The 13,576-nt window shown below is 44.6% G+C and overlaps 1 protein-coding gene across 14 annotated transcripts in view; it reads left to right on the top strand.

The window, feature by feature from the left end:
• Positions 1–13,576, top strand: part of szt2 (SZT2 subunit of KICSTOR complex) — a 108,290-nt gene that overhangs the window by 55,333 nt on the left and 39,381 nt on the right. For all 14 annotated transcript variants that reach the window (XM_085246166.1, XM_085246162.1, XM_085246169.1 and 11 more), the window contains 6 exons: positions 1,547–1,720; positions 8,452–8,643; positions 10,383–10,582; positions 10,748–10,914; positions 12,152–12,249; positions 12,347–12,479. In XM_085246166.1, coding sequence (XP_085102292.1) covers positions 1,547–1,720; positions 8,452–8,643; positions 10,383–10,582; positions 10,748–10,914; positions 12,152–12,249; positions 12,347–12,479 — 964 coding nt within the window. The remainder of the gene's footprint in view (positions 1–1,546; positions 1,721–8,451; positions 8,644–10,382; positions 10,583–10,747; positions 10,915–12,151; positions 12,250–12,346; positions 12,480–13,576) is intronic.

Below are 13,576 nucleotides of genomic sequence, written 5' to 3'. Positions count from 1 at the left end.
TCTTTCTCCTCTGCAGGCCAGAGGATCCAGTGTGCATGTTGCGCATAAAGAATTTCAAATTTGGATTTGTTTGACCTCACAGCATTTTTCCACTTGGCCTCAGTCTGTCTTTTGGATCATTTTTCTGCCTCGTGTTCACATTGAGCTTCATTATTGCATGATACGGCCCATTTTTATTCTTTTGAAAAACATTATTCTAAATTTGTTGCACAGTGTTTTGCAGTTTTTTTGCACACTGGTGAACTTCTGCTGTTAAATCAGAAGAAAACAAATTCAGTGTAAATATGTAAATGTTTTCTGTGTTCTGCTGTGAAGGAAATATGGGTTTATGGGATTTTACTTTTGTCTCGTCCTGGGGAGCATTTTATGATTTCGTTTTTATTTGTTGTGTCAAGCTCACCAACCAGTGTCAGTGTTGATAGACTGTGCAGAGGACGGCCATGTGCCCTGAGAATGGAGCCTGAAGTCACTCTGTGGCTGCCCATTAGACACACAGGCCTCATTTCCCAGCTTGATCGTTCGCTCACCATCATGAAGAGCCAGTTACAGGAAGCTTATATCAGTAACTGGCTAATGCAGCATGCTCGGCTGCATGCACATTGCAATGAATAGTCAAATATGAGATGCAGATTCACTTTGATAAGCAGTAAAATTAGCAATTTAAATTGTTTAAAAAATAAGAGTCATCTCGCCCATGGGGACTTTCCTATTTCTCTGAGCAGGGTCCAGTATCTCCCAGTACAGAACAGAGCGGGCACAGGTGGCAGCAGACATGATATTAAATAAGGCGGAGGTGGAGGGTGGAGGTAGGGCTGCAGAGTAGCTTGCAGTTTAAAGGAGCTTAGTTGGAGATTCGCAGTGACGGCTCGGCTGGTACCTGTACTGCTGCGCGAGGGTTTCAGTTGTTGCCGTCTTAGTTTAGTAGCGTGAGCTTTGTTGTCGTCTTTGTTGACTTTGACCCTCGTGTTGACCCAACATAGGCCACTAACACGGAAACACGCTCACAGACAAAAACGGGCCAATACTTGAATAACCTGCTTGATCTAACAACACGTGAGTTTGGTTTCTTCTTACTGCCTTGGAATAATTACTGCTACATGTGATTGCGTAAGTTTTCATTTACTAAACACCGTGGTAGAAAGAACGCAGCCGCGGATGCCCTCACTCATCCTTCCTTAAGCTTCACAGTATTTCTCAGGGAGTGTCAGCTTGTATGGGTTCAGCTCACTCCCAGTACTTTATTGAAATTATAAAGTGTACATACGTGGTGGTTATGTAGCTATGTGTTAGCTCAGGAGCTTTCTTTGATAACTAGTATATAACATCCTCAGACATGTGGTGGCAGCTATACTTCTGATGAAGCTTGTGCAGAGCTGTGATGCGTCAGGAAGTATGAGATGATCAATAACAAGGCCTGAAAACCTCAAAGTTGCTGGGAAATTTCAAATAAACATGAAATGAGGAGACTATGAATTGAAAACTAATGAGCGACCCAGACTTTGGTGATTTGAAGTTGGTCGTTTGAACACGTTCCCTGCTCTTTCAGGTATCGCCTGCATCGCCCTCTCCTTTGTCGATGCCCACGGTCGGCCCCTTCAAGTTCCAGCTCAGGGCGGTGCCGCCCTGCAGAAGTCCGAGAACTGCTCCGTCCCCCTGCACCCGGATCGCTTTAATGAGCTGACTGCTGTCGTCAAAGTGGAGTCCATCATTAGCGGCTCAGGTAATCAAAAAGAAATCGCAGTCATTTGTAAATGTTGTATCGATATTTTAGTCACAGCAGAACAAAGGAAACACGTGTTTATCAGAAGGAAAGAATTTGCCATTTTAATAAAAATATTAGCAGCAATGTTGATGACAGGTCGACAAGATTCGTGCAGCAGGAAACGGCTGTGAGTGGCGTTTGGTGCTCGGTGGGTCCATAAATAAGCTTTATTGAAGAGATGCTGGAAACAAGAATTCATCAACACAACAGTGCTGGTTTGGCCTCTGAGGAAGACGAACTGATTTACAATGAAAATGAAAAAATGCCTGCTTGTGTTCCTCAGAAATGAATTTTATTGCTCCTATAAAAGCTTAAATTGACCACCGAGTGAAATGCCCCGAGGAGAGAGGGAAAAGAAATGTATAAATATTCAGTTACTTTGCTCCTTTTTGAAACTTTCAGTGATGTAAAGTATCTGTTGAATGTAACCTGCAGCCGCGCATGTACGTGACGACTCACAAGCTGCAGATTTGCAGCCTGTAAACAGCTGATGCAGCCTGTAAACAGCTGATGCAGCCCGTAAACAGCTGATGCAGCCTGTAAACAGCTGATGCAGCTGTCACTGTCATAGCTGCACTTTTATTTTTCATTTGCTGCAGTTCTAAAAATCTCCATATTGTGAAGCTGCCTTTCTGGTGAACCTGAACTGTGTCTTTGCAGAAGCTGTCCACACACAGTGACTCGAGATCACAGGCCTTTGTATTTCTGCAGTTCAATAAGCGTCTGTGTTATCTGAGCTTTGCTGATATTTTATTGAAAACCCAGCAGCCAATCAGAGCTGCAGACTGTAAACAAATTTGCATCTCAGGTGAAGCTTGATATTGACAGGGAGCCACTTTGATGTGCAGGATGTAGACTAGAGCCTCTTTCAGTCTGACATTATTAAAGGAGGTGATGAGAGGTTTGTAGCAATGCACAACTCTCTTAAAGGTGTGCTGAGTTTATGTTGATGCAGCTTGAGACAGAAGATGTGGCTCTGGGTGATCTTTCTCTTCATCTGCTCCAGAGCATATTTTAATATTAGGTATCACTGAGATCCAGATGTCCAAGCCCAAACTGAGGTAATGACCTGGTCTCCAGATGTTTTCATAGTCTGCGTAGATTAAGCACGACTTGAATTTAGCATGTGAAAATCAGTGCAGCCCACTTTTACAATGCCAAACTAATGTTTCCAGCAGAGACTGGGCTCATTGGTTTTCACATTATTCTTCACCCTCTGGAGAATCGTTTCACTGCTGGATTTGTTTATGCAACAAGGTTACAGCACGTCCCAGGAGGCATGTAAACGCCACTCATTTTAAAATGGATTAATTGCAAACATAAACATCAAACTGTGCTGGGGTTAACAGTCCAGCCGTTAAATTTAGTGTCCAAATATGAAATGCCCCTAAATCGGAACAAGTAAATCTGCCGGTTAATGAATACGAGTCTATTACGGAGCCACTTACGGAAGCTAAATTTGTCAGTGTGACACTGCAGCACACGGCCATAAATCAAAACGAAATCTCATATTTGGGGCTTGTTGTTATATAAAGTGTTAGTCACACTCTGCTGCTGGGATTGGTGAAATATGGGGGAAATAATAACCAAGCTGTTTTAGGCATTAAAAATAGTCATCGTCAGTGCTGTAGGTTTAACTGTGTAGTATAACCTTCACATTACATGGTTTCTATATAGTTTCATGACATGTTCAGTGAATTCTGCTGAAATATGAAGTGTGTGTGAAGCAGTGAACAGAGGCCACAGAGTTCATATGATGTGTCCCTAACAAGCATCTGAACATAACGGGCCATCGTGCCTCTGAGCAGGTGCTTTTTATTCTTCATCACCTTCTGCAATTAGGTTGAATAGATGTGTAGAAGTGACAGAGAGGGATGTGTTAGCTAATCGTTAATGCAATGTAATTTAAACTGTGCGCTACCATGAGCTGTTTTTAACATCGATATATCACAGACAGTTTAATCATGATCCTTGTGAGAGAAATGACACCATGGTGCAGATGATTAATGGCGCTTATCTGAGTCCGACATGGTGCCACAGCTGACCTGATATTAAGACCACATCTCTAAGAAACGTGTGCTGATTACTTCTGAAAGCTTAAGTGTTGGTACTTTTATCTCTACCTGGATTATAAGGAGCAACCCTTTCTGTGTAGGAACCCCTAAGATTTAAAATGACAGAAGCCTCGTGGAAATTACTGAGAGACGAGGGGCTTGGTGTCTACGCAAAACATCTAAACAGGCTTTACAGTTTTGTCACTCCAGTAAACACCTCATGCATGAGATGCAGGTGTTACCATTTCAAACTGAAGTCTCTCCATATAAGTAGCTTGTGCATGTAAATGAAGTATTTAGATATCTGGGCCCTATTTCAGGAAGCCGGTTTAGAAAACTCAGAGTGAAAAACGATACTCAGGGTTGAGTAACCCCGAACTGTCCAACTCGGAATATTCGGTTTCAGAAAGGCTGATAACAATTAGTTCAATCAACGTGAAGTTGCTTTAACCCCAAGTTAAGCGCACGCACGAGGATACATAAAGCCCTGATTAGTGGAGCACAGATTAAGCGAGTCACCATGGAGACGGAGGGAAAGAAGGCGCGGTCAATGTATTTCACAGCGCTTGAGGCCGAAATTCTGATGGCAGTATAGGGCTTTGGAGCGTGATGTCACGGGGGTGGGCGATAACATGCAAATTTTGCGGAAAAAAAGTAACACAGCCTCAGCTACAAAAGAAAGGGAGCATGCATGGCAAAACATAGCCGACAGAGTCAATGCGTGAGTGTTAATTTAAACATTGATCGAGGGATTTCCACCCATTTAACACGTTATTTTATTATATTTTATTTTATTTTTTATTTCATACATTTTATTTTGTGATGTGATGTGAGCGCAGGTGCAACCCAACAGGCCCCAAACGTTCCTGGCAGCAAGTAAAAATGAAATATAAAAATATAGTCCAAACAGGTAAGGTGTAATTGTATTATGAGCCATAGTGCTTGGTCTGTTTGTCCCATGTAAATCAATTGCAGTTAGAGGCTACATTAATTTCCCCTCTGTAAGCACTTATTGAAATTATCTGAGCACATTACAAGTACATATTTGCTTACTCTGTATGCTCAAATGTGACCCGTTATAGCCAACAGAAAAAAAGCGGAGGCCCGAAAAACAGGTGGGGGTCCACCACCACCACCACCACTCACAGAGGCTGAGCAGTTGGCTTCCACATTTGTGATAATGTTGGCAGCATCACATATGATCTTCACAGTGCAGAGAACACAAATTAGCATCCATTACTATAATGAAATGATTTGTTAGTTTGAAATGCTACAGGGAACTATGTACCTGTACATTAATGCTGTGGAAAGACTTCCTGTTCACATAGTCTCCTTCATTTACTGAAGGAGCAATGATTGGAATGTGAGTGCCATCTATACAGCCAATCACGCCTGGGAACCGTGAGAATAAATGTAAAATTTAAGTAGTAGTTCAAGTATCACCACATCATGAATTAAGTTTTGGTCATCCTGATACCTGCAATTTTGTGGCATCCCTCTTTGATAAATCTTGTGGGTCCATGACCGGGGAACACCACAAACGAGTACAGGAGACGCTTCAGTGCAACTGTAACATTCCTGACTGCCCGACAGACGGTAGCCTTGGAAACGTGCTCAGCGTCACCAATATTATACAGAAAGCTCCCGTTTGCAAAAAACTGAAGTGCAATACACCTTGTTCCCATTTTCTTCCATTTTTCAGTGACAAAGTTTCTACTGCAGCTTTAAAAGCGAAGCACAAGCTCACCTCTCCTCTCACTGCCCCTTACTTAGGTGACAAAGCTCAGTCGACCGTTACAGCCACTGCCTGGGAAGCATAAGCTTACATTAAAAGAACAGCAACTGGTATTTTGTCCTACCTGCAAACTGCACCTCACTGCTGCCCTGTGAAAATAACCAGTACTGTGAGTAAATACAAATTATATGATTCATTTTCTTTTCAGTTTGGATTGGTTGAGACTACTTGTTTAGGTTAAGACACTAAAATGTATCTAGTTAGCTTTGGGCACAAACACACTATTGGTTACTTAAGACAGTAAAAACAGAAAGCTCCCGTTTGCAAAAAACCGAAGTGCAATACAAATAATATGTACAGAACTGAGAGAATGTCCGCGATGTGTCACATGAGCAATATTAGGCCTGAGGATGTTATTCAAATAAATTATAGATTGTGCTGAAAAACGGTAACGTTCACACAGGAAATCATCAGGAAATGATAAAATGTCCGAACGCGCTCTAATCACTCTCTCCCGGCGGAGAGCTCTGCGGAGAATTTGGGCTTCAACATCTACTGGCTCTTCAAGGAAGGAGCACGCCATGTCTGACACTTCCTACAGTCAGGTTTCCGACAAAGAGGCGGAGAAAGTCAGGGTTAGTTGAAGTAAACCTGCTAGGGGGCAGGTTAGCTTCACGGAGTGTGTCGTCATAGTGACTCACTCAGGCTTCAGCTGAACTCGCTTTGTGAAACCGAAAAACCAGAGTTTTCGTTAACTCAGGGTTTACTTACTCAGAGTTTGCACTAAACCGGCTTCCTGAAATAGGGCCCTGGATAGTGACTAAAAAGGTTTTCTTTTGTTATTTTGGTATCATTATGAGACCCTGAAACTGTGTGCTGGAGGAAAACTCATAGTTTTGGATGTTTGTCCACATCACAGGTGATCACATATCAAAAAGCATGAACGATGGGACAGCTGGTGTCTGCAGTGCTTCCTTTTCATTGGCCGTAACATTTGATGTCACTTAACAACAAAGATGTTTGTTGTTATGACTTCTCTGCAGCAGAGCAGCTCATCCGCTCATTGAAAGGTTGATGGTTCGATCCCTGGATGTAATAAATTTACAGTTTACTAACAAGAATCCCAAAATGCTCTTTGATATCAGAGTATGAATGTGTGTGAATGTTAGACGGACAGTGCTTGAATAAATGAATGTGAATGGGTGAATGATGTATAGAGTGCTTTGAGGGCTTCAATAGAGTAGAGAGTGCCGTATAAGAACCGGTCCATTCACCATTTACATCCTACAGCTACTGAATTTTACTGAAGCCAGTTCTGCATTGGCTTCAGCTACAGTTGAAGCCAATGCAGAACTGGGGGATAAAAAGTCCGACTGCACATGATTAGAAATGAATAGGAAAACAACCTTATTGCTGGCTAACTCGATGACCTCAGTAAATACTTTCTGATTATTTTAGGATCTATTAAAAATGTTTATATTAAATATATTGGACCTGATTAACCTTTAGAAAGAAAAGTATGCTTTATGGCGGGCCTGTCCTGTGGTTGATGATCCCTCAGTGTCACAGTCAGACCTGCCCTGTGCTTTTCATGCATGGGTGACATGAGGCCAAGCCAATGAAAGGGCTCAGTCTTAGGCTTTGCAAACCAGTGGGTGATATCACAGTGGATACAGACACCTTTGATACAGGGGTTAAGCTAAAGGACACACAGCACAGGCATTAAGAGCAGCCTCATTATCAGTTGTTTTACATACTTGTAACACAACGTCCGCTGATGACAGCATTAAATGCTGCCATGAGGCTGTGGCCCTTAAAGGGAAAATAATGATATCTCAGTTTCATTTTGCCACCCATCCATCCATCCGTCCGTCCGTCCATGCACCCGTCCATCCATGCACCCGTCCATCCATGCACCCACCCACCCATCCACCCGTCCGTCCATCCATGCACCCACCCACCCATCCATCCATCCATCCATCCATGCACCCGTCCATCCATCCATGCATCCATGCACCCACCCACCCACCCATCCGTCCGTCCGTCCGTCCGTCCATCCATGCATCCATGCACCCGTCCATCCATGCACCCACCCACCCATCCATCCATCCATCCATGCACCCACCCACCCACCCATCCGTCCGTCCGTCCGTCCATCCATCCATGCATCCGTCCGTCCGTCCGTCCGTCCATCCATCCATCCATCCATCCGTCCGTCCGTCCGTCCACCCATCCATCCATCCATCCATCCATGCACCCACCCACCCACCCATCCGTCCGTCCGTCCGTCCATCCATCCATGCACCCGTCCATCCATGCACCCACCCACCCATCCATCCATCCATCCATGCACCCACCCATCCATGCACCCACCCATCCATCCGTCCGTCCATCCATGTATCCATGCACCCATCCACCCACCCATCCATCCATCCATCCATCCATGCATCCATCCATCCATCCATCCGTCCGTCCGTCCGTCCACCCACCCATCCATCCATCCGTCCGTCCGTCCGTCCACCCACCCATCCATGCACCCACCCACCCATCCATCCATCCATGCACCCATCCATCCATGCACCCACCCATCCATCCATCCATCCATCCATCCATGCACCCATCCATCCATGCACCCACCCACCCATCCATCCATCCATCCATCCATCCATGCACCCATCCATCCACCCACCCACCCATCCATCCATGCACCCATCCATCCACCCATCCATCCGTCCGTCCATCCATCCATGAGATGTTATGCTCAACAAAATATCACAGATTGATGTCAGATATCTTTCTGGCTCTGTGGGATGTGTGTGTTGTGGTGTGAGTCAACAAAATGTTCCTTTTTATTGCTTTTTTCCCTTTTTTCACTTATTTGTCTGTTTTGCTTCTAACAGAACCACAGCTGTATGTCCGCTTCGACATCTGGGAGCAAGGCAACATTAGCCCCTTACAGCTGAGTGACAAACTGCAGGGGGCACTGCGCCACGCACTGTGTGATGTTGTCATGGAGCTGAGAGTATTGCCAAACCCTCTTTGTGTCGGGGTCCTCTGCCCAGCAACGAAAGCTCAGAAAGAAGAGGCAAAAGGTGAGCTCATTACTGCATCTGTATGCTGGGTCTGTTGTGTCTGCACCTATTTGCAATCAGATTGTACCAAGCAGTCCAATAAAAACAATGCTTTACAGTGTAATATCATTCACCACACTTCTGACACTGTGTCAACAAAAACACTGATGTCATGGCTTATGTTCGAGGAGCAGCAGAGATAATTGGCTCTGTCTACGTCCTAAAAGTTTGATAATGGGTCTGAAACGGTCGCTGTTTACCTCAAATATGCAAATGTAGCCAAAATAGCCAAAGAGGTTTATTTTTCTAAAATGATTTTGACACATTGTTGCTGTGCGGTGCACGGTGTTACATGAAAGCTGTAGTCAGCAGCAGTTTCATGTTGTTACAATGTTTTTGTCTTTAGCAAATCAAATAACAAACGTTCACTGCAAGACAAAACTACAAGCAGATGAACCAGAAGGTTGATTCTGTTCATCTGGACGTCGCCTTCTCATCCTTCAGGTTTCCACAAACTTACAGTCAGTACATTCACATAATGACTGAAAGTAGCACCACTGACTAACAGTGGGTTGTGAGGTCAGTTTCATTATCATTGAACTGTCATGATCATTGATCAGTGGCCATGAGTGGCGTTCACAGAGAGTTGGGGGCTGGCTGCAATCACAGCATTGTAAGATGGCGACAGAGAAGCAGCGGTGCTACAGCCAGGTGTAGGTGTACTCTATATTTGTGCTTTCTTGACCCGCAGACAGTCCTGTTCCTAAACGCGAGTCTCTTTCGGAGTAGTAGGCGACTATGCCATGGGGTTTTTTTTCCCCCCATCATTTGTTTTTCAGTTTTTTAGTTTAATGCTTGAATCTTGAGCTGGTACAACTCAGCGGATAATTACACAACCCAAATGGTGTTTGAGTAGGTCTCAAAAATGGATGCAGCTGTCCCTCCAGGACTGCTCTCTGGTATCAAAGGGACGTCCTGCTAACCTTTTAACTACAAAGCCACAAATTTAGCTGAGCCTACATTATCAATGCCGTCCTCAGAGCGAGGCGAAGAATTCTGTTTGCTGACAGATTTTCTGTTTGTTACCAACATGGAGTGTACTGCTGGCCTTTGTACATATTCAGTGAGATGGTTTACCTGCTGCTGCATAATGGCCCGTTTGGCCGGATTAATCCAATATTCATGCTGCTTCATCTGTTTGTGGCCTTCCACACTGATATCATGACACAGATCAGAGGTTTAATGATGGTGATGGTGAAAATTGGCAAGTTGTCCTCTGAGCTGATAATATCAGCACAAGCAGACTTAGACCGATGGGTCACAAAGGACTCCAGATTACCCCACACTTTGGAATTTGTCAGATACCCCACAAGCATGGAATCTGTTTTTGGTTAACCCAACATCAGAGGATGACATGGAGGAGACGCAGCAGCACACACTGAAGCTGCAGGGCCTTTGTGGAAAGGTAAAGTTTTAACACGTTGGTACGACAGACTGATTTCCTTTTCCTGTTTGAATGTAGTAAAGCTCCCTCCCATGTTATGTTTGACCCTCATGTAATTGGTCATGAAAGCACTCTATTATCAGGCTTATTTGCCTCACAGACTAAACGAATAATCTAGAAGCGTGTGGGATATTTGGATGCGGGCGTTCGTGACACCCGGTGGCAGAAAGCAGAACAGCATGGAGGATCTCACTGCAGCCATCCTTGGGAAACGTTTAAGACTTTAATTGAAGTTTGATTGTGAAATGTTCTTCAGGGCTGCTGATTCCTTTGGCTGAGGCGAGAGAAGTGAAGGACAGCCCCAGGCAGCGCAGTGGCTCAAGGGTTTTTAAAACCAGTCCATCTCCGATCAGCTTAATCCAAGCTGTAGGAGGCGCCCCCACGACAGGAAGTAGCACACCCGAGTCCACCACGCCTACTGGCAAAAGCACTCGCCGCAGCTTCTGGGACATACTGGTCAGTTACTGGCTTTCTACGTCAGCATTTTGTGATCATTTAAAAAACAGTCGTTCCTTTTTTGCACAGTTCCCAGTGCTTATTGACTGTTCGTCTAGTTTCGACAGATCAGACGTGTCGTCACAGACACGTATGAAAGTAAGCATGTTTCTTTCCCTCCATCAGAGTAAGCCAGACTCGGCCGAGCTCGGGAGCCCCAAGACGACAGACGACATTGTGCAGGAGAAAGGCGAGGAGGGCCGAGCAGCACGCCGCAGACACAAGACGGAGAATGTAAAGCAGCAGTGGAGCCAGGACAAGACGGTGGCTGTGGAGCTAGAGCAGACCCAGAGGTGGGACTCACTGAAGCCACTTTGAGTTATTATACTGAACACTAACTGCATCAGGGAGCTAGAAATCATACAAAGTTGAACCCTTATGCAGTCCTTGGAGAGAATACGGACACAGCGTGGGCTGTGCAGTTCCTCCTTCTACTTCATGTAAGAGTGTGATATCGCAGGAAAAGACCAATTATTACTAATGAAAGCTACATGACACATCATATATGCAGCATTTTTCCTGTGTGGCCCTCAATCATATATTGGCCCCTTGGGTTAACACTTGGACATTAATGCTTTGAGAGCCGCTTGTCTAAAGCGCATTAAAACTTTATATCGAGAGGAAAGCAAGAAGAGCTGAAATCATTCTGGTATGGTTTAGAAGATGGTCACGGTCTTTGGTGCCAAATTTAACCTCCTAAGACACGAACTCCTTCATGGCGTTTTTAATTTCTCTTTGCTGTTTAGGCTGATTGGATGTAAAAGCAAAGAATGATCTTTTTACCTGATGTAGTGTCTGAGAAAAATGAGATCCACATATGAGGACATTCGTTCTATATCTCGATAGAACAGTGGTGAATAATTGTGGTCTAGACAACCCAAAATGTGAAGTCCACATATGTGGACGCCCGGTCCTAGCAGGTGGGTCTGCACTATGTATGGAGAAAGCTGATAGGTGTAAGCTGCTGCACAGTCTTGCTGGTGGCTCTTCAGTCTCAGACTGTACATAGATGCACACAGCTGCTGCATCGTCACCATTTAGCTTCATTGGCATTTTGATGCCTGTTAGATCATTGGCTGCTGCTGTGGTTGCCTTTTGGACTCACCAGTGACTGTATTTACAGATGAAAGACACCAGCTAATACTTGCAAGACTGGTTAGCAAGTTGCTGTGACTGACAGGCTGTTAGCTGGTTAGTGTGCGGTGTCCTTGGTTTCACATCAGATGTCTTCCAGCGCGATCACGATGCCTGGTTTCAGAAAAGGCTAAGACAGCATGATGCTTGAGTGGGTGGAGTCACAGTGCCAGTACTGTCCATTTCATATTTAAAGATTAAATATTTTACCATGTATGGTAGTATTGTCATTTCTGTCTTAGATATGGAGCTGAGAAAGCAGAAATCTTGCCTGACCACCACTGCATCACTGATGGCAGGCAACAAGCCTTTAAACCACCAAAACAGGTTTTCTCTCTGCTGTGAGTCCCATAGAAATGTGGTTTAATGAAGTGTGGGGGGTTTGTGGCTGTGCAGGAGGCAGCTGTCTCAGTTTGAGGAGGGAGATGCAGGCACTCTGGACCCCATTTACCAAGATATCTGCCAGCCGTGGATAACTTTCATGGCCAAACTTGGTAAGTTTTATCTCTACATTCATCCAGAATCTGAAAACTTATTTGAGAAGTTGGGGGTTTATATTCTGCGAGCTCTCACACTCTGTGTTACTCTCAGGTTGCCCCTCCATTCAGCAGTGTACCACTAAAACGGCCTCACACTTCCTGCTGCCTTCCATCTTGGCAGAGATTGTCAGTTTGGTCAGTTCGCTGGCCGCCGACACAACAGTGAAGACATTTCGAAAGACGAGGTGAGTTTTTACATCGTGCTTTTCTTGGTAATCGATCATCACTCTTACCTTCCTGATGTTGAGAGCAATAAAAAGTAACACTGAGTTGTGATATTTTTTGTTGCCGAGGTGCATGAAAGCTGTTGTTGTGCTCTGACATTCAAAAACACCTCAGCTGAGACTCTTCAGCTTCAGCTCAAATGTCGATTGTTGCTTCCAATGCAAATGACATTTCCACAGCTTTCATTCACTTTCATCTCTGCAGCTGATCTTCCAACTGCTGTCTGCACTTCATCAAATGGCATTCCAGCTACTTTCAGCCTCCTCATGCTTTGAGGCATTTTGACTCTTCAGCTGAAATTTGAATGACTTTTATTGGTTATAAGTCCAACTTGCTGTCATCTCTTTCAGTGCAGACCCCTGAAAGCGAACAAATTGTTCTCGCAGACTTCTTAGCAGCCTGCTCGTTAGAAAACACTGTGAATAAGAAGTGTGCGCTCTCTGGAGCCAGACAACTTCTTCGTTCCTGATTGTTGCCACACAGATACCGAGTCACTGTTGTGATCGCACTCGAAAATCAGTTCTCCTTTAGACTTCTCAGACATATAATCAATGAACACGACTATAGACACACAGTTTTACCTTATAGAAGTTAGGCGCTGTTTTTGGGTTACCACCCCCAGTTCATCCTCTGTCAGCCATGAGGCCTTTTATTTCTCTCCCTTTACTGCAGCATTTATTGTGATTGGCTGCCCCTCACAAACTAAAGGTTTGACGAGCAGGTCGCGTTGGTGACGTTTCAAAAATAGAAAAAAATGTTAAACTGAGGATTTTGAGCAAACAGCTGCAGCTTCGGGTCACACTCAGAAACACTTAGACTGAGCTCAGGGGGCCGAGCAGGTCATCCACTAATCAGAAGGTTGGTGATTCGATGCCTGGCTGCTCCAGTCTACATGCCAAATGTCTGTGCACAAGATACTGACCCCAGGTTTCTCTCAGCTTCATCCACTGGAATGCATCCAATGCACTTAGCCATAGAAAGCAGTGCTTCTATGAATGGGACTGAAACATTAAGACATGTTGCATGAAGCACTTTGAGAGCTCAGAGAGTAGAAAGG

The sequence above is a fragment of the Mchenga conophoros genome, linkage group LG15 (assembly GCF_057382185.1).
Source record: "Mchenga conophoros isolate Kocher_MC1m ecotype Shallow Benthic linkage group LG15, M_conophoros_male_GT1.1, whole genome shotgun sequence".
NCBI classification, from domain to species: domain Eukaryota; kingdom Metazoa; phylum Chordata; class Actinopteri; order Cichliformes; family Cichlidae; genus Mchenga; species Mchenga conophoros.
The sequence above is the reverse complement of the archived record's forward strand: the minus strand, read 5'-3'. Positions and strand labels throughout refer to the sequence as shown.